Source organism: Heterodontus francisci, chromosome 28, assembly GCF_036365525.1.
Source record: "Heterodontus francisci isolate sHetFra1 chromosome 28, sHetFra1.hap1, whole genome shotgun sequence".
NCBI classification, from domain to species: domain Eukaryota; kingdom Metazoa; phylum Chordata; class Chondrichthyes; order Heterodontiformes; family Heterodontidae; genus Heterodontus; species Heterodontus francisci.
The window spans coordinates 34916190-34935394 of record NC_090398.1 but is presented as its reverse complement, the minus strand read 5'-3'; the positions used below and the strand labels follow the sequence as shown (position 1 = coordinate 34935394).

Genomic DNA, 19205 nt, shown 5'->3' with positions numbered 1-19205 from the left:
TGTGCTGATCTTTAATGTTTTAGGCAGGAGATGCAGGGGAAATGTGAGGAAAAACTTTTACACTCAGCGAGTGGTAATGACCTGAAACTCGCTGCCTACGAAGGTGGCGGAAGCAGAGATGATCAACGATTTCAAAAGGAAATTGGGTGGTCACTTGAGGGATATAAACTGCGGTGATAGGGCCGGGGAACGGGACTGATTGGATTCCTCTACAAAGAGCCAGCATGGACTCGATGGGCCAAATGGACTCACTCTGTGTGGTTATGACTCGATGATGTTTATGGGAGTTTTGTGTGTGCAGGTTGACTGCTGAGTTTCCCACATTACAAAAGTGACTGCATTTCAAAAGTACTTCATTGGCAAGAAAGCACTTTGGGACGTCCAGGGGTCGTGAAAAGCTCGATATAAATGCAAGGTTTTTATAGTTTACAGCAACTATACATTCCTTCAAGGCACAAAAACCCCAAAAGTAAAGGCAATCAACCGTGGATAACAAAGGAATTTAAGGATAGCACCGCAGCCTCACAGCTCCAGGGACCCGGGTTCGATTCTGGGTACTGCCTGTGTGGAGTTTGCAAGTTCTCCCTGTGTCTGCGTGGGTTTTCTCCGGGTGCTCCGGTTTCCTCCCACAAGCCAAAAGACTTGCAGGTTGGTAGGTAAATTGGCCATTATAAATTGTCACTAGTATAGGTAGGTGGTAGGGAAATATAGGGACAGGTGGGGATGTTTGGTAGGAATATGGGATTAGTGTAGGATTAGTATAAATGGGTGGTTGATGGTCGGCACAGACTCGGTGGGCCGAAGGGCCTGTTTCAGTGCTGTATCTCTAATCTAAAAAAAAGAAAAGGCCTACAAAGTTGCCTGAAATAGATAGATAGTAGCAAACCTGAGAATTGGGAGGATTTTGGAATACAGCAAAGGAGAACCAAGAAACTGATAAAGAAAGGAAGAATAGATTATGAATGTAAGCTAGCGGAAAATATAAAAACAAGCTGTAAAAGTTTCTACAGGTATGTAAAAAGGAAACGTTTGGCTAAGACAAATGTGGGTCCATTACAGGCAGAGTCAGGAGAATTTATAATGGGGAATAGAGAAATGGCAGAGAAGCTAAATGATGACTTTGTGTCTGTCTTCACTGAGGAAGATACAAGAAATCTCCCAGAATTAGAGATCCAAACGATTGAGGGGGGGGGGGGGGGGGGGGGAGGGGAGCGGAGAGCAGGGGAAGAGGATCTAAAGGAAATTAGTATTAGTAAGAAAGTTGTATTGGAGAAATTAATGGGGCTGAAGGTTGATAAGTTCCCAGGACCTGATATTCTACATCCCAGAGTGTTGAAAGAGGTAGCTATGGAGATAGTGGATGCATTGATCATCTTTCAAAATTCTATAGATTCTGGAGCGGTTCTTGCAGATTGGAAGGTCACAAATGTCAACCCAATATTTAAGAAGGGAGGGAGAGAGAAAACAGGGAATTACAGACTTGTTGGCCTTACGTCAATCATTGGGAAAATGCTAGAATCTCTTCTAAAGGATGTGATAAATGGTCACTTGGATAATAATGATCTAATTGGGCACAGTCAACATTTCGACTTATGAATGGGAAATCATGTTTCACGAACCTGTTGGTGTTTTTTGAAGATGTTACGAACAAAATTGATGAAGGGGAGTCAGTGGATATGGAATACTTGGATTTTCAGAAGGCTTTTGATAAAGTCCCCCACTGGAGATTGGTTAGCAAAATTAAAGCACATGGGATTGGAGGTAATATACTGGCATGGATTAAGGATTGGTGAACAGGCAGAAAGCAGAGAGTAGGAATAAACGGGCCATTCTCGCATTGGCAGGCTGTGACTAGTGGGATACCTCAGGGATCAATACTTGGGCCCCAGCTGTTCACAATATACATCAATGATTTGGATGTGGGGACCAAATGTAGTATTTCCAAGTTCACAGATGACACAAAACTAGGTGGGAATGTGTGTTGTGAGGAAGATACAAAGTTGCTTCAAGGGTATTTGGATAGACTTAGTGAGTGGGCATGATGGACATGGCAGATGAAATATAATGTGGAAAATTGTGAGGTTATCCACTTTGGTAGGAAGAACAAATGAGCAGGGTATTTCTTAAATGGTAAGAGATTAGGAAGGGTAGATGAACAAGGGAACCTGGATATCCTTGTCAATAAGTCACTGAAAGCTAATATGTCGGTGCAACAAGCAATTAGGAAGGCTAATGGAATGTTAGACTTTATCGCAAGGGGATTTGAGTACAGGAGTACTCAATTGTATAGAACCTTGGTTAGACCACACTTGGAGTACTGTTTGCAGTTTTGGTCCCCTCACCTTAGGAAGGATATTTTTGCTGTAGAGGGAATGCAACGAAGATTCACCAGACTTGTTCCCAGGATGGCAGGACTGTCCTATGAAGAGTGATTGGGGAAACTGGGCCTGCATTCCCTGGAATTCCAAAGAATGAGAGGTGATCTCACTACAAAATACTTAAAGGGATAGACAGGATAGATGCAGCTAAGATGTTTCCCCTGGTTGGCGAGTCTAGAACCAGGGGACACAATTTCAAAGTGAGGACAGAGATGAGGTGAAATTTCTTGATTCAGAGTGTTGTAAATCTTTTGAATTCTGTACCCCAGAGGGCTGTGGAAGCTCAGTCATTAAGTATGTTTAAAGCAGAGATTGACAGATTTCTAAATACAAATGACATAAGGGGATATGAGGCTGGTGTGAGAAAAAGGTATTGAAGTGGATGATCAGTCATGATCATATTGAATGGCGCGACAGGCTCGATGGGCTGAATGGCCTACTCCTGCTCCTATGTTCCGATATTATGGTCTGTCTGTTTTGAGTACAGTAGCATCGTGGTTATGCGGCTGGATTGAAATCCAGATGCGTGAAGTAGTGATCTGGAGATATGAATTAATATAAAACGATTCCAGCTGGGGATTTAAAGTTCAGATAATTTTTTAAAAATTGGAATAAAACATAAGTATCACAAGTAATATTTGACAATAAAACTATCGAATTGCTGTAAAAAGAAACCCAAATGCTTCATCAGTGTCCAGAGGGAAGGAAATCTACTGTCCTTAGCAATTCAATGACTCAGACCCACAGCAATACATTTCACTCTTAACTGCCCTCTTAAGTGGCCGAGCAAGCCACTCAGTTGCATCAAACCACCACTATTATGCCAGGTGTGTATGCGGTTTCACAGTGTATCAGGATCCTGTCAGGTGTGTCTGGGGTTTCACAGTGTATCAGGATCCTGCCTGGTGTGTATGCGGTTTCACAGTGTATCAGGATCCTGCCAGGTGTATATGCGGTTTCACAGTGTATCAGGATCCTGCCAGGTGTGTATGCGGTTTCACAGTGTATCAGGATCCTGCCAGGTGTGTATGGGGTTTCACAGTGTATCAGGATCCTGCCAGGTGTGTATGGGGTTTCACAGTGTATCAGGATCCTGCCAGGTGTGTCTGGGGTTTCAAAGTGTATCAGGATCCTGCCAGGTGTGTCTGGGGTTTCACAGTATATCAGGATCCTGCCAGGTGTATATGGGGTTTCACAGTGTATCAGGATCCTGCCAGGTGTGTATGGGGTTTCACAGTGTATCAGGATCCTGCCAGGTGTGTATGGGGTTTCACAGTGTATCAGGATCCTGCCAGGTGTGTCTGGGGTTTCACAGTGTATCAGGATCCTGCCAGGTGTGTATGGGGTTTCACAGTGTATCAGGATCCTGCCAGGTGTGTATGGGGTTTCACAGTGTATCAGGATCCTGCCAGGTGTGTATGGGGTTTCACAGTGTATCAGGATCCTGCCAGGTGTGTATGGGGTTTCACAGTGTATCAGGATCCTGCCAGGTGTGCATGGGGTTTCACAGTGTATCAGGATCCTGCCAGGTGTGTATGGGGTTTCACAGTGTATCAGGATCCTGTCAGGTGTGTATGGGATTTCACAGTGTGTCAGGATCCTGCCAGGTGTGTATGGGGTTTCACAGTGTATCAGGATCCTGCCAGGTGTGTATGGGGTTTCACAGTGTATCAGGATCCTGCCAGGTGTATATGGGGTTTTACAGTGTATCAGGATCCTGCCAGGTGTGTATGCGGTTTCACAGTGTATCAGGATCCTGCCAGGTGTGTATGGGGTTTCACAGTGTATCAGGATCCTGCCAGGTGTGTATGGGGTTTCACAGTGTATCAGGATCCTGTCAGGTGTGTCTGGGGTTTCACAGTGTATCAGGATCCTGCCTGGTGTGTATGCGGTTTCACAGTGTATCAGGATCCTGTCAGGTGTGTCTTGGGTTTCACAGTGTATCAGGATCCTGCCTGGTGTGTATGCGGTTTCACAGTGTATCAGGATCCTGCCAGGTGTGTATGCGGTTTCACAGTGTATCAGGATCCTGCCAGGTGTGTATGCGGTTTCACAGTGTATCAGGATCCTGCCAGGTGTGTATGGGGTTTCACAGTGTATCAGGATCCTGCCAGGTGTGTATGGGGTTTCACAGTGTATCAGGATCCTGCCAGGTGTGTCTGGGGTTTCAAAGTGTATCAGGATCCTGCCAGGTGTGTCTGGGGTTTCACAGTATATCAGGATCCTGCCAGGTGTATATGGGGTTTCACAGTGTATCAGGATCCTGCCAGGTGTGTATGGGGTTTCACAGTGTATCAGGATCCTGCCAGGTGTGTCTGGGGTTTCACAGTGTATCAGGATCCTGCCAGGTGTGTATGGGGTTTCACAGTGTATCAGGATCCTGCCAGGTGTGTATGGGGTTTCACAGTGTATCAGGATCCTGCCAGGTGTGTATGGGGTTTCACAGTGTATCAGGATCCTGCCAGGTGTGTATGGGGTTTCACAGTGTATCAGGATCCTGCCAGGTGTGTATGGGGTTTCACAGTGTATCAGGATCCTGCCAGGTGTGCATGGGATTTCACAGTGTATCAGGATCCTGCCAGGTGTGTATGGGGTTTCACAGTGTATCAGGATCCTGTCAGGTGTGTATGGGATTTCACAGTGTGTCAGGATCCTGCCAGGTGTGTGTGGGGTTTCACAGTGTATCAGGATCCTGCCAGGTGTGTATGGGGTTTCACCGTGTATCAGGATCCTGCCAGGTGTGTCTGGGGTTTCACAGTATATCAGGATCCTGCCAGGTGTATCTGGGGTTTTACAGTGTATCAGGATCCTGCCAGGTGTGTATGGGGTTTTACAGTGTATCAGGATCCTGCCAGGTGTGTCTGGGGTTTCACAGTATATCAGGATCCTGCCAGGTGTATATGGGGTTTTACAGTGTATCAGGATCCTGTCAGGTGTGTATGGGGTTTTACAGTGTATCAGGATCCTGCCAGGTGTGTATGGGGTTTCACCGTGTATCAGGATCCTGCCAGGTGTGTCTGGGGTTTCACAGTATATCAGGATCCTGCCAGGTGTGTATGGGGTTTCACCGTGTATCAGGATCCTGCCAGGTGTGTATGGGGTTTCACCGTGTATCAGGATCCTGCCAGGTGTGTCTGGGGTTTTACAGTGTATCAGGATCCTGCCAGGTGTGTATGGGGTTTTACAGTGTATCAGGATCCTGCCAGGTGTGTCTGGGGTTTCACAGTATATCAGGATCCTGCCAGGTGTATATGGGGTTTTACAGTGTATCAGGATCCTGTCAGGTGTGTATGGGGTTTTACAGTGTATCAGGAACCTGCCAGGTGTGTATGGGGTTTCACTGTGTATCAGGATCCTGCCAGGTGTGTGTGGGGTTTCACAATGTATCAGGATCCTGTCAGGTGTGTCTGGGGTTTCACAGTGTATCAGGATCCTGCCAGGTGTGTATGGGGTTTCACAGTGTATCAGGATCCTGCCAGGTGTGTCTGGGGTTTCACAGTGTATCAGAATCCTGCCAGGTGTGTATGGGGTTTCACAGTGTATCAGGATCCTGCCAGGTGTTAATGGGGTTTCACAGTGTATCAGGATTCTGCCAGGTGTGTATGGGGTTTCACAGTGTATCAGGATCCTGCCAGGTGTGTATGGGGGTTTCACAGTGTATCAGGATCCTGCCAGGTGTGTATGGGGTTTCACAGTGTATCAGGATCCTGCCAGGTGTGTATGGGGTATTAAAATTGAACGTTGGATTAGCTTGAGTAATAAAATGTGTGCAGGTTGGCAAACAATTAAGGACTCTGAGTAAATAGTCAGTGCATTTTACACGGACGGTTCAAAGAATATTGGGCGGCAAAGTGGCGCAGTGGTGAGCACTACAGCCTCACAACTCCAGCGACCTGGGTTCAGTTCTGTGTACTGCCTGTGCAGAGTTTGTAAATTCTCCCTGTAACTGTGTGGACGTCTGCTAGGTGCTCTGGTTTCCTCCCACAGCAAAAGACTTGCAGGTTGATAGGTAAATTGACCATTGTAAAGTATCCCTAGTGTAGGTAGGAGAATGGTTGGGATGTGGTAGGGAATATGGGACTAATGTCGGATTAGTATAAATGGTTGGTTGTTGGTCAGCACAGACTTGCCGGGCTGAAGGGCCTGTTTCAGTGCTGTATCCCTAAATTCAAAAAAAATTAATACTGATAAATCCAAATTATCTATTATCCTGTTTTTCCTCGGATTTACACTTTTTTTCAGGTTCCGATAATTTCTAAACTGATGGCTGAAGTCAAACATTCTAATTCTCAGAAGTGAAATAAATGCTTTAAAATCTGCATTTCATTACTTACCTTTCAGGTGACTGGGTACTTCGGATAAATGTTTTGTTATTTTCATCAAATCAAATGAATCAGAACCTGTTTAAGTCAATCAATTTTCATGAAATCAGATCTGTATAATATTATAGTAAAATCTGCAGTGTTTGAATCTGAAGTTGAATTCAGTGTGTGATTTTACCGTACCAAGTTCCTGTATTTCTTTCAGTATTTTGTCCAACTTTGGTACTCCATGACGCATTTTCACAAAGGATTCCCACATCAGCCTTCCAGCCCGAGAGCCTTTCTCCATCACCAGATTTAGGATAAGCTTGGAACTGTCCGCCCTGTTTCCCTTCTCCACGAGATCAGTGAATTTCTGTGAAGAAGAATAATGAATATATTGAGGAGTGAAGTAAAAGACAGACACAACAGAACACTTAGCTACACTGGGTAAGTTGAAGGTGGGGGGCACAAGGTGCTAGATTTAAAAGGAACAGCTATGTTTTGGCCTGCAGGTGGTTTGTAGGGCTGGATCATGTTTCAACGATAAGGAAAAGCAAGGCTATGAAAGGCTTTAAATTGGACGACAGGAATTCTATATTTTGGATGTGCTGAAGTTTATCAGGCATCAAAGAGGGAGTGAAAACAGAAAATACTCATCAGGTCGGGGAGCATTGTGGAGAGAGAAACAGAGTTAACATTTCAGCTTGTGAGCTTTCATCAGAACTGAGCAAAGTTAAACATGGAAAAGGTTTTGACAAGTGAAAGGAGGGGTTGGGTGGGTGGGGGGGGGGGCGGGTAAGAAGAGCAAAAGTGCAGGTCAGTGTTAGGGTGGAGGGCAGGAGAGATTCAATGACCAAAAGGTTTCACGATGCAAAGCTGAAGCGAATCATAATGGGATAAGTCAAGAAACAAATGATGTGTCTGGATGAGGTGCAAATGACCGGATAGCAGACGTCTAAACGCACTGTCAAGGAATTAAAAAAGAGGGGAAAAAAGCAACAAAAAACAAAATGCAGGCAGAGGTTTACGATCTAAACTTATTGAACTTCATGTTGAGTTTGGAAGATTATAAAGTGTCCAATCGAAAGATGAGTGCTGTTTCTCGAGCTTACGTTGAGCTTCATTGGAACACTCGATGGACAGAAAGGTCAGAGTGGGAACAAAGTAGAGAATTAAAATGGCAGGTTGACTGGAAGCTCAGGATCATGCTTGTGGACTGAACGGAGGTATTCCTCAATGTGTCACCCAATCCGTGTTTGGCCTCCCCAGTGTAGAGCAGAAGTACCAGTAAATTGCTGTTTCACTTGGAAGAAGTGTTTGGGGCCTTGGATGGTGAGAAGGGAGGAGGTAAAAGGGCAGGTGCTGCATCCTGAACTTGCATGGAAAGGTACTGTAGGAATGGGGGAGGTGTTGGGGTGACTGAGGAGTGGACCAGGGTGTTATGGAGGGAATGGTCCCTTCGGAATGCTGAAAGGAGAGAGGAGCAGATGTATTTGGTGGTGGTATCATGCTGCAGATGGCAGAGGATGATCTGTTGAATACAGAGGCTGGTGGGGTGGAAGGTGAGGACAAGGGGAACCCTGTTGTAGTTCTGGGGGGGAATAGAAGGTAAAGGCCTGCTCAGGTCGGGAAACAGAACCCGACCCGAACCCGACCAATCCACAGCAGACCCGAGCCCGACCCGGCCCGAGTCCCTCTAATTTCGTCCCGGCCTGAGCCTGACCCGAACATCCCTTCACTTACCATCCGACTGGGAAGCTCCACGAAGCTGCAGCGCATGCATGATGACGTCACAGCGACGTCACTCGCTCACTGCGTAGACTCAGTTTCGTCCTGGACACCCAGCTCAGCTAAGTTTTTTAATTTTAATACTTACTGGCAGAGCATTTACTTTGTGTATCCAGCCTGACCCAACCCGAGCACGACCCGGACTCGGCCCAGCCCGACCTGACCCGAGACCGAAAGCCAGACCCGGAAGAGGGGCCTGACCTGACCCAACCCAAACCCGACACATTGTCGGGTCTCATCGGGTTCGAGTCGGGTAGCAGGCCTTTAATGGAAGGGGTGAGAGCAAAAGTGCATGAAACAGATCGGACACAGTTGTGGGCCCTGTCCACTACGGTTGGTGGGGCAGGGGATTCTTCAGTTGAGGAAAAGAGGAAGACATATCGGACGCGCTAGTTTAGGCGTAAAGGTCCTTCCGATTCCAGTATTGTTGCTGGTACCTTAAGGAATTGAACCCCTTTTTCCACAGGACATTTTTAGCCACCTGTTGACTTTTCTAATAGTTACAGAATCATAGAATTATACAGAAACTGGCCCTTCGGCCTATCGTATCTGTGCCAGCCATCAAGCACCGAATATTCTAATCCCATTTTCCAGCATTTGGCCCACAGCCTTGTATGCTATGGCATTTCAAGTGCTCATTTCAATACTTTTTAAATGTTGTGAGGGTTCCGGCCTCTACCACCTCTTCAGGCAGTGTGTTCCAGATTCCAAACAGCCTCTGGGTGAAAAAATATTTCCTCAAATCCCCTCTAAACCTCCTGCCCCTTATCTTAAATCTATGCCCCCTGGTTATTAAGCCCTCCGCTAAGGGAAAAAAAGTTTCTTCCTATCTAACCTATCAACGCCCCTCATAATTTTGTATACCTCAGTCATGTCCCCCCTCAGCCTCATCTGCTCTAAGGAGAACAAACCGAGCCTTTTCAGTCTCTTCATAGCTGAAATGCTCCGGCCCAGGCAACATCCTGGTGAAGCTCCTCTGCACCCTCTCCAGTGCAATCACATCCTTCCTATCGTGTGGTGCCAGAACTGTACACAGTACTCCAGCTGTGGCCTAACTAGCGTTTTATACAGCTCCATAATAACCTCCCTGCTCTTGTATTCTATGCCTCGGCCAATAAAGGCAAGTATCCCATCTGCCTTCCTAACCACCTTATCTACCTGTTGCATTCAGTGATCTATGGACAAGTACACCAAGGTCTCTGTGACCTTCTGTACTTCCTTGGGTCCTACCATCCATTATATATTCCCTTGCCTTGTTAGTCCTCCCAAAATGCATCACCTCACACTTCTCAGGATTCAATTCCATTTGCCACTGCTCCGCCCATTTTACCAGCCCATCTATATCGTCCTGTAATCTAAGGCTTTCCTCCTTACTATTTACGACACCACCAATTTTCATGTCATGTGTGAACTTACTGATCATACCTCCTATATTCACATCTAAATCATTAATGTACACTGCAAACAGCAAAGGTCCCAGCACCGATCCCTGTGGTACACCACTGGTCACAGGCATCCACTCGCAAAAATAACCCTCGACCATTACCCTCTGTTTCCTGCCACTAAGCCAATTTTGCATCCAATTTACCAAACTGCCCCGGATAACCAATCTCCCATGCGGGACCTTATCAAAAGCCTTACTGAAGTCCATGTCTACTACATCTACTGCTTTACTCTCATCTACACATCTTGTCACCACCTCGAAAAATTCAATCAAGTTAGTTAGACACAATCTCCCTCTGACAAACCCATGCTAACTATCCCTGATTAATCCCTGCCTCACCAAGTGGAGATTAATCCTGTCCCATAGAATTTTTTTCCAATAGTTTCCCAACCACTGATGTTCGACTCACCAGCCTGTAATTACCTGGTTTATCCCTACTACCCTTCTTGAATAATGGTACCACATTTACCGTCCTCCAGCCCTCTGGTACCTCTCCTGTGGCCACAGAGGATTTGAAAATTTGTGTCAAGAGCCCCTCCTATCTCTTCCATGCCTCAGATAACAGCCTGGGATACATCTCATCTGAGCCTGGGGATTTATCCACTTTTAAGCCTGCTAAAACAGCTAATACTTCCTCCCTTTCAATGCTAATATGTTGAAGTATATCACAATCCCCCTCCCTGATCTCTACATCTACATCTTCCTTCTCCATAGTGAACACAGATGAAAAGTAATCATTTTAAACCTCACCCATGTCCTCCGGCTCCACACACAGATTGCCACTTTGGTCCCTAATGGGCCTTACTCTTTCCCCAGTTACCCTCTTGCCCTTAATATACTTATAAAATGCCTTAGGATTTTCCTTTATCTTGCCTGCCAGTATTTTTCCATGCCCCCTCTTAGCTCTCCTAATTACTGTTTTAAGTCCCCCCCCCTCCCCCGCACTTTCTATACTCCTCTAGTGCCTCCGCTGCTTTCAGCACTCCAAATCTGCCATAAGCCTCCTTTTTTTTCTAATCCAATCCTTTATATCCATTGACAACCAGGGTTCCCTGGACTTGTTGGTCCTACCCTTCACCTTAATGGGTCTGTACTCTCACTAATTCCTCTTTGACTGACTCCCACTAGTCTGATGTAGACTTTCCAACAAGTCGCTGCTCCTAGTCCACTTTGGCCAGATCCTGTTTAATCATATTGAAATCGGCCTTCCCCCAATTCAGTACCTTTATTTCTGGTCCATCTTTGTCCTTTTCCATAACTACCTTAAATCTTACAGAGTTATAGTCACTATCGCCGAAATGCTCCCCCACTGGCATTTCTACCACTTGTCCAGCTTCATTCCCTTGGATTAGGTCCAGTACTTCCCCTTGTCTTGTAGGACTTTCTACATACTGACTCAAAAAGCTCTCCTGTATGCATTTTACGAATTCTGCCCCCTCTAAGCTTTTTGCACTGAGACTATCCCAGTTGATATTGGGGAAGTTGAAATCCCTACTATTATTACCTTATCACTTTTACACCTCTCTGAGATTTGCCTACATATCTGCTCCTCTATCTCTCCCTGACTGTTTGGAGACCTGTAGTACACTCCCAGCCATGCGATTGCCCCCTTTTTGTTTTCAAGTTCTACCCATGTGGCCTCATTTGAGGAACCTTCTTAAGATATCATCCCTCCTTCCTGCAGTAATTGACTCCTTGATCAACAGTGCAATGCCACCTCCTCTTTTACCCCCTCCCATGTCATGTCTGAAGATTTTATACCCTGCCAGTCCTGCCACTCCCTCAACCATGTCTCTGTGATAGCAATAGTATCATAATCCCATGTGCAAATCAACACCCTCAATTCATCTGCCTTACTAGTAAGGCTCCTTGCATTAAAATAGATGCAATTCAGTCTTGCATTTTTCATCTGTGCCTTAACAGGTCTATATTTGCTCTGCCTTCCAGAATGATTCAGTTGCTCTTCTATATTTGACTGTGCATCACCCCCCACTGTACCTCCACTCTGTATCCCATCCCCCTGCCAATTAGTTTAAACCACCACCACCTCCCCCCTCCCCCCGCCCCCCAACAGCACTAGCAAACCTCCCTGCAAGGATGTTGGTCCCGTTCCGGTTCAGGTGCAATCCGTCCAACTTGTAGAGGTCCCACCTTTGCCAGAAACAGATCCAGTGATCCAGGAAACTAAAGCCCTCCCTCTTGCACCATCTCGTCAGCCACGTATTCATCTGCTCTATCCTCCTATACTCATTAGCACGTGGCACAGGGACTAATCCAGAGATTGCAGCCTTTGTCCCTTAATCTCTTTGTCCCTCTGCCAATTTGTATATGACTGAGTAATAATCCCAAGATTATTTCAGGTGATGTCCTGTTTTTCAATTTAGCTCCCAACTCCTGATAGTCCCTTAGCAGAACCTCTTCCTCAGTTTCTCCTGTGTCCTTGGTTCCAACAAGGAACGGAACGACTGAACTTCCCCCATCTTTCCAAATCTTTTTTCCGGCCATTTCAAGATCTCCCTTACCCTGGCATCCAGTAGGCAACACATTGTTTGGATTCTCAATCATTACTACTGACAGACGGACTGTCGATCCCTCTAGTTATAAAATTCCCTATAACTACAATCTTTCTAGTCTGCACCTCCTCCTCTTGCACTACCATCTGGTCCATGGGTACTTTGGTTACGATTCTCACTCTCCTTTCCAGTCTTTCTCCTTATTCCTATGAATGTCGAGTTCTTGGTACCTGCTGGAATGGAACAGTGTCGGCTGGAACTCCTTCACAATCTCTCCTATGTTCCTGATACCAGAATGACTCACTGTTACATTCTTCTCTTCTGCCCGATATTTGACTCTGGTATGTCACTGTACTCTGGAGGAATTTGCCTAGTAATTCCTCCTCCTTGGGCACAATTCTCTGGAGTTTCGAAGAATAGTGGTGATCTCATTGAAACATTTAAAATTCTTAATGGGCTTCACAGGGTAGATGTTGACAGGATGTATTACCTGACTGGATGGTCTGGAACAAGGGGTCATAGTATCAGGGTAAGGGTTCAGCCATTTAGGAGAGATGGGGAGTAATATCTTTACTCAGAGTGTTGTGAATCTTTGAAATTCTCTGCCCCGTAAGGCAGTGGACGCTCAGTAGATGAGTATATTCAAGATTGAGATAGATAAATTTTCAGGCACAAATGGAATCAAGAGATATAGGGCTCCAGTAGGAAAGTGGAATTGATGTAGAAGTTCAGCTATTACCTTACTGAATGGCGGAATGATTCTATGGGCCATAAGACATACTCCTGTTTGTATTTCTTATACTCTTATGTTCTCCCTTATGTGTCGGAGTGTCTCTAGCTTGGACTCCAGCTCAACAACTGTGAGTCAGTGTCTCGAAGCAGAAACATTTCTTGCAGATGCTGTGGTCTGGGACAGTCCTGTTGTCAATAAACCCCAACCTATTGCAGTCCAGCCACACTGCCTGCACTGCTACATCATTACTAATTTATTAACTCATTGATTGGTTATCTGGTGTTTATTTCTTGAACTGAGGCACAGTGTGGCTTTCGTGCAGAGAGATCGACCATTGACATGCTGTTCTCCCTTCGTCAGATACAGGAGAAATGCCGTGAACAACAGATGCCCCTCAACATTGCTTTCATTGATCTCACCAAAGCCTTTGACCTCGTCAGCAGACGTGGTCTCTTCAGACTACTAGAAAAGATCGGATGTCCACCAAAGCTACTAAGTATCATCACCTCATTCCATGACAATATGAAAGGCACAATTCAACATGGTGGCTCCTCATCAGAGCCCTTTCCTATCCTGAGTGGTGTGAAACAGGGCTGTGTTCTCGCACCCACACTTTTTGGGATTTTCTTCTCCCTGCTGCTTTCACATGCGTTCAAATCCTCTGAAGAAGGAATTTTCCTCCACACAAGATCAGGGGGCAGGTTGTTCAACCTTGCCCGTCTAAGAGCGAAGTCCAAAGTACGGAAAGCCCTCATCAGAGAACTCCTCTTTGCTGACGATGCTGCTTTAACATCTCACACTGAAGAGTGCCTGCAGAGTCTCATCGACAGGTTTGCGGCTGCCTGCAATGAATTTGGCCTAACCATCAGCCTCAAGAAAACGAACATCATGGGGCAGGACGTCAGAAATGCTCCATCCATCAATATTGGCGACCACGCTCTGGAAGTGGTTCAAGAGTTCACCTACCTAGGCTCAACTATCACCAGTAACCTGTCTCTAGATGCAGAAATCAACAAGCGCATGGGTAAGGCTTCCACTGCTATGTCCAGACTGGCCAAGAGAGTGTGGGAAAATGGCGCACTGACACGGAACACAAAAGTCCGAGTGTATCAGGCCTGTGTCCTCAGTACCTTGCTCTACGGCAGCGAGGCCTGGACAACGTATGCCAGCCAAGAGCGACATCTCAATTAATTCCATCTTCGCTGCCTTCGGAGAATACTTGGCATCAGGTGGCAGGACTATATCTCCAACACAGAAGTCCTTGAAGCGGCCAACACCCCCAGCTTATACACACTACTGAGTCAGCAGCCCTTGAGATGGCTTGGCCATGTGAGCCGCATGGAAGATGGCAGGATCCCCAAAGACACGTTGTACAGCGAGCTCGCCACTGGTATCAGACCCACTGGCCGTCCATGTCTCCGCTATAAAGACGTCTGCAAACGCAACATGAAATCGTGTGACATTGATCACAAGTCGTGGGAGTCAGTTGCCAGCATTCGCCAGAGCTGGCGGGCAGCCATAAAGACAGGGCTAAATTGTGGCGAGTCGAAGAGACTTAGTAGTTGGCAGGAAAAAAGACACAGGCGCAAGGGGAGAGCCAACTGTGCAACAGCCCCGACAAACAAATTTCTCTGCAGCACCTGTGGAAGAGCCTGTCACTCCAGAATTGGCCTTTATAGCCACTCCAGGCGCTGCTTCACAAACCACTGACCACCTCCAGGCGCGTATCCATTGTCTCTCGAGATAAGGAGGCCCAAAAGAAAGAAAGAAAAGAATTTCTTGAACTAATTGGTCACTTGAAATCTAATTTTATTAAAAAGATGGATTTAGCGTGATGTTAAATAAATTAGTAATTAGTTACAGTGATTAATTACTTAGCTGTCTGTCAGGTATTAATATGTCGAAAAGCAGTTAGAATTTAATTACTTAGTAGGTTTTCCTATTACTTCCACTTAACTGCACTACTATTACATCTTTGTTCACTCAGGCTTAACATTAACCAGTAATGATACTAAACACACAAAATGATATCTAGATACTTAACTATATATTTAACTTAATTTCCTCAGGTTCTGCAGCTTCTCTGTGTGTTGATTTTGACATTATTTTTACTATTTCCTCCAGGGTGATTATTTAATGTTGCCCCTTTCTTGAAAGCACCGCATTTCCAATTTCACCAAATCCCTACTGCCACTCCGTTTAGTAGATTCTCCCAGCTCTGTGTACACAGCTCTGTGTGTTCCCACTGTATTAGATATCCCTCTAATATATACCTTTTAGAAATGCCTGAGTTACAACCAGTCAATCAACACTTAATGACAATAATTAGCATCTAGTCAGGTACATAACTGACTGTTAAATAACTCTGGCTTGCAGTTTTAAAGTAAATGTATAAAGTAAGAAAATTATGTTAACTATCAGATTGATAGCAACATAGTAGTAATACTTTTCACACACAACGTACCAAATTCCTGTTGCCACTCTCTTTAGAAGTTGATCCCACCTCTGCAAGTAGGGCACAGGAGGTTGTGATTCGATTGGTGGGTTATTAATGGAAATGGATTGTGAACAGGAAGTTAGGATGAGGTTCAGTTCTCTAGATTTTCAACTTGGACCGGTGGTGTATGATCGACCGCCAATTATACACCTTGTCTGATCTTCATGTCTACATGGTTCTAATTCCATTAAAGATAACTGGCAGCAGGCTGTTTTCATGCATTTCTTAAAGTATCTTCAAGGAGTGATGCTCCCTGTAAGGTCTACTTCCAGTACTATGCCTCTATCCAAGTTGAAATTGACTCCTGGTAATGTATGAGAGAAGAAAACCTGTACAGGAACAGTTTTCAATCCCCAGAATTTGTTTTTGTTTGGTTAGTTTGCTTATTTGGCTCTCATACAATTTAATATTTTTGTTGTTCCTTTTCTCTCATTTACTCCACAGATGATAAAATAGAATAACAGCAACTAACAGCACAGGAGGTGACAATTCAGTCTGTCTTACCTGCATTGCCTCTTTGAAAGAGCAGTTCCACATTCCCACTTTTTGTTCATAACCCTATCAGTTCCCTATTCTCACAAAACTATCCAACTCCCTTTGAAAATTATTTATGGAATCCGCTTCTGTCACTTTTTCTGGTGTAACATCCGAGATCCAGAAAACTCTTGACTGAAAAAAAAATCAGCATATCTCCCCGCTAGATCTCTTGTCATTGATTTTGAATCTCTGAGCTCTCATTAACAACCCACACAGCAAACTCTCCAGCTATCCTATCAAAACCAATCACCTTGAAACCACGATTAGGTCACCTCTCAATCTTCTCTATTCCAAGAAGAACAGTCATAGTTTTCCAACCTCTCCTTATAACTCTAGTCCCTCATCTTGGATAACATCATGGTAAATCTTTCTGTACCCTTTCTAAGGCCTTTACATCTTTCCTGAAGTGTGACGATCAGAATTTTCCATGATATGCCAACCAAGGCCTAACCCCAGTCAGTTACAAAGTTCTACAATGACCTCTTTGCTTTTATATTCTCTTCCACAATTTATAAGCACAAGTAACTGTTACGCTTTTTAATCACCTTATCAATTTGCCTTACCACCTTTAAGAATGTGTGTATTTGGACACACAGTCCTTCTGCTCATTTACACTTTTCAGAATTGGGCCATTTGCAATATACTGTCTATCCATATTCATCCTCCCAAAGAGCATCACTTCGTACTTCTCCACATTGAAAACTCAGTCACGCATCAGCTCATTTCACCATCACGTCCATGTCTTCCTGAAACCTATAACTATCCTCATCAATATTTATTACTTTGCCAAGTTTTTTATCATCTGCAAACTGAAATTCTGCTTCCTAATCCTGAGTCCAGGTCTTTTAAAATGCTGAAGAGTAATGGATCCAAAACTAACCACATGGGGAACAGCACTGCAAACCATCTCTCAGCCTGAAAAAAAATCCATCCACCACCACACTTTGCTGCCTGTCAACGAGCCAATTTTCTATTCATTCCACTTTATTCCATGGGATTCCATCGTATTAGTATGCCTACTGTTTGGCACCTTGTCGAAAGCCTTCTGAAAATCCACATATACAACATCTACTACACAACCTTTATCAACCTTCTCTCTAACAGTATCAAAGAAATTCATCAAAGTTAGTCAGACATGAGTTGTCTTTAACAAGTGCACGCTGATTCTCCTTTATTAATCCATGCCTTTCCAGATGAAACTTTATTATGTTCCTGATAATGGTTTCCAAAAATGTACCCACCATCAATGTTAGGTCGATGATGGTCTGTAGTTTTCTGCTTTATCCCCGTCCGTCTAATTTCTTTGAAGTAGCTTTCCAATCAATCAACTCATGACCATCACTCTAAATTTTTGTCTGTTGCCTCTGGTCTCTCATTTTCTGAGTCCCATTAAAATATTGCCCATTGTTTCCACTCCATGCAAGAATTCTACCTGAACCATTCCCTATCCTTTGTATAGATACTGACAGATCCCCTGGGTATTTTCACCTCTTTGTATCACTGTTTCAGACAGAAATATTTTCAGTTTATTCATTTTTTCTGTTTCTCTTCTGTAATATTCTATGATTCTAAGATCTGATATCCTGTCAGTTCAGTGATCTTTAAGAATCCAAATTCACTTTTCATCCGTCCCACTTACCCGATGTTCTTGTCCACTGAAATGCCGCCCGTATGTTAACAACGAGCTGACTCCATCCACCACTTCTTCAATCGCCTGTTCTAGTCTGTCCCAGTAGAATTTTGTCAGCAGGAACAGCTGGTAGTCATCACACTTTGTGAAAAACTCAGTGATTTTACAGTCTCGATCTGTGATCAAATATGGAGAAAACTAAAAACATTATTGATTTTCTATCAGGGTGACAATACTTCCACTTTTACCAAGTGTCTTAAACCTCCTGTGAGCCACATTACCAAACACTTGCTGATAGCCCATCTGCAGTCAGTGTGCTACATTCTGTCTATCTATATAGACACGTCTCCACAAAGCAGCAATAAATTTGTCAAATACCACTTGTTTACAGTTAATCTATTCCAGCCTCCACTCATTATCCTCTATATATTCACTAATTCAACGTGAAATTAAGAGATTCTTGGAGTTTGTGCACAACTGACAGAGACTAATTGGTCTCTAGTTACACATTTGATCTTCTCTCCCTGTTTTGACAGAAGCATTGCTTGGGCTCCTTCAGTCCACCTGTATAGTTTTTGATATTAAGTTCGGATTGAAAATTTATGGTCAGAGTCCCTCCTACTTCCTCTATGACTTCCTTTAATTGCCAAGGGAGTATTAACTCTTGACCCAGCAATGTATCCAATGCGGCTATGTTTCTCAGATCCAAATCATTTTCTAATGATCTCTAACCACAAACATTTTTCAGAAATTGAAGGGAATATTTTATATCTTTCAAAACCTCATTCACAACTACATTCCTTTAGTTTAGCCTTTTCTCACCTCCACTGCTTGCTAGCCTACCAAACCCAATGAGAATTGTGCTATTTCTCTTCCTATTGCTTAACTCGGTACATATGGATTCTATCTTATCATTAATTTGTCACTCTTTCTGAATTTAAGATGATCTTTAAAACCTAACGCTTTGACCACGCTTTTGGTCATCTGTCCAATATCTCCTTATGTGTTTCGGAATCCGGTTTTGTTTGATAACGCTCCTATGAAGCATGAAAAGACTTTTAATACATTAAACACGTAGCATCAGTGCATGTTTCCTGTTCTAGAGATATCACAGCCCTTTATTAATACTGGTGTCCATGACTACTTTTCTGCCCGCTCACAATGTTATGACTAGGAACCTTTCCCTGAACCTTTTGAAAACGCAGGACCTATCCTATAGATCACATCCCTCGTGCTGTCCATAATATTCCCTCGATAAATATATTTCTATCTGTGTTACTGGTTCTGACCATGATTATTTCCCACTATCCATTCCTTCCCAGAGTTTGTCCCACCCATTCCAGAATGTTCTACCCTCTGACACCGGGGAGGTAACTTACCA

At 44.3% G+C, this 19205-nt stretch overlaps 1 protein-coding gene across 1 annotated transcript in view; it reads right to left on the bottom strand.

Annotated features, from left to right (window-relative positions):
- LOC137345322 (NACHT, LRR and PYD domains-containing protein 3-like) overlaps positions 1-19205 on the bottom strand; it is a 73471-nt gene that overhangs the window by 39354 nt on the left and 14912 nt on the right. Inside the window, exons 3-5 of the mRNA XM_068008820.1 lie at positions 17834-18000; positions 6884-7055; positions 6713-6778 (exon numbers count right to left, since the gene is read on the bottom strand). Of these exons, the coding sequence (XP_067864921.1) occupies positions 6713-6778; positions 6884-7055; positions 17834-18000 (405 nt within the window). The remainder of the gene's footprint in view (positions 1-6712; positions 6779-6883; positions 7056-17833; positions 18001-19205) is intronic.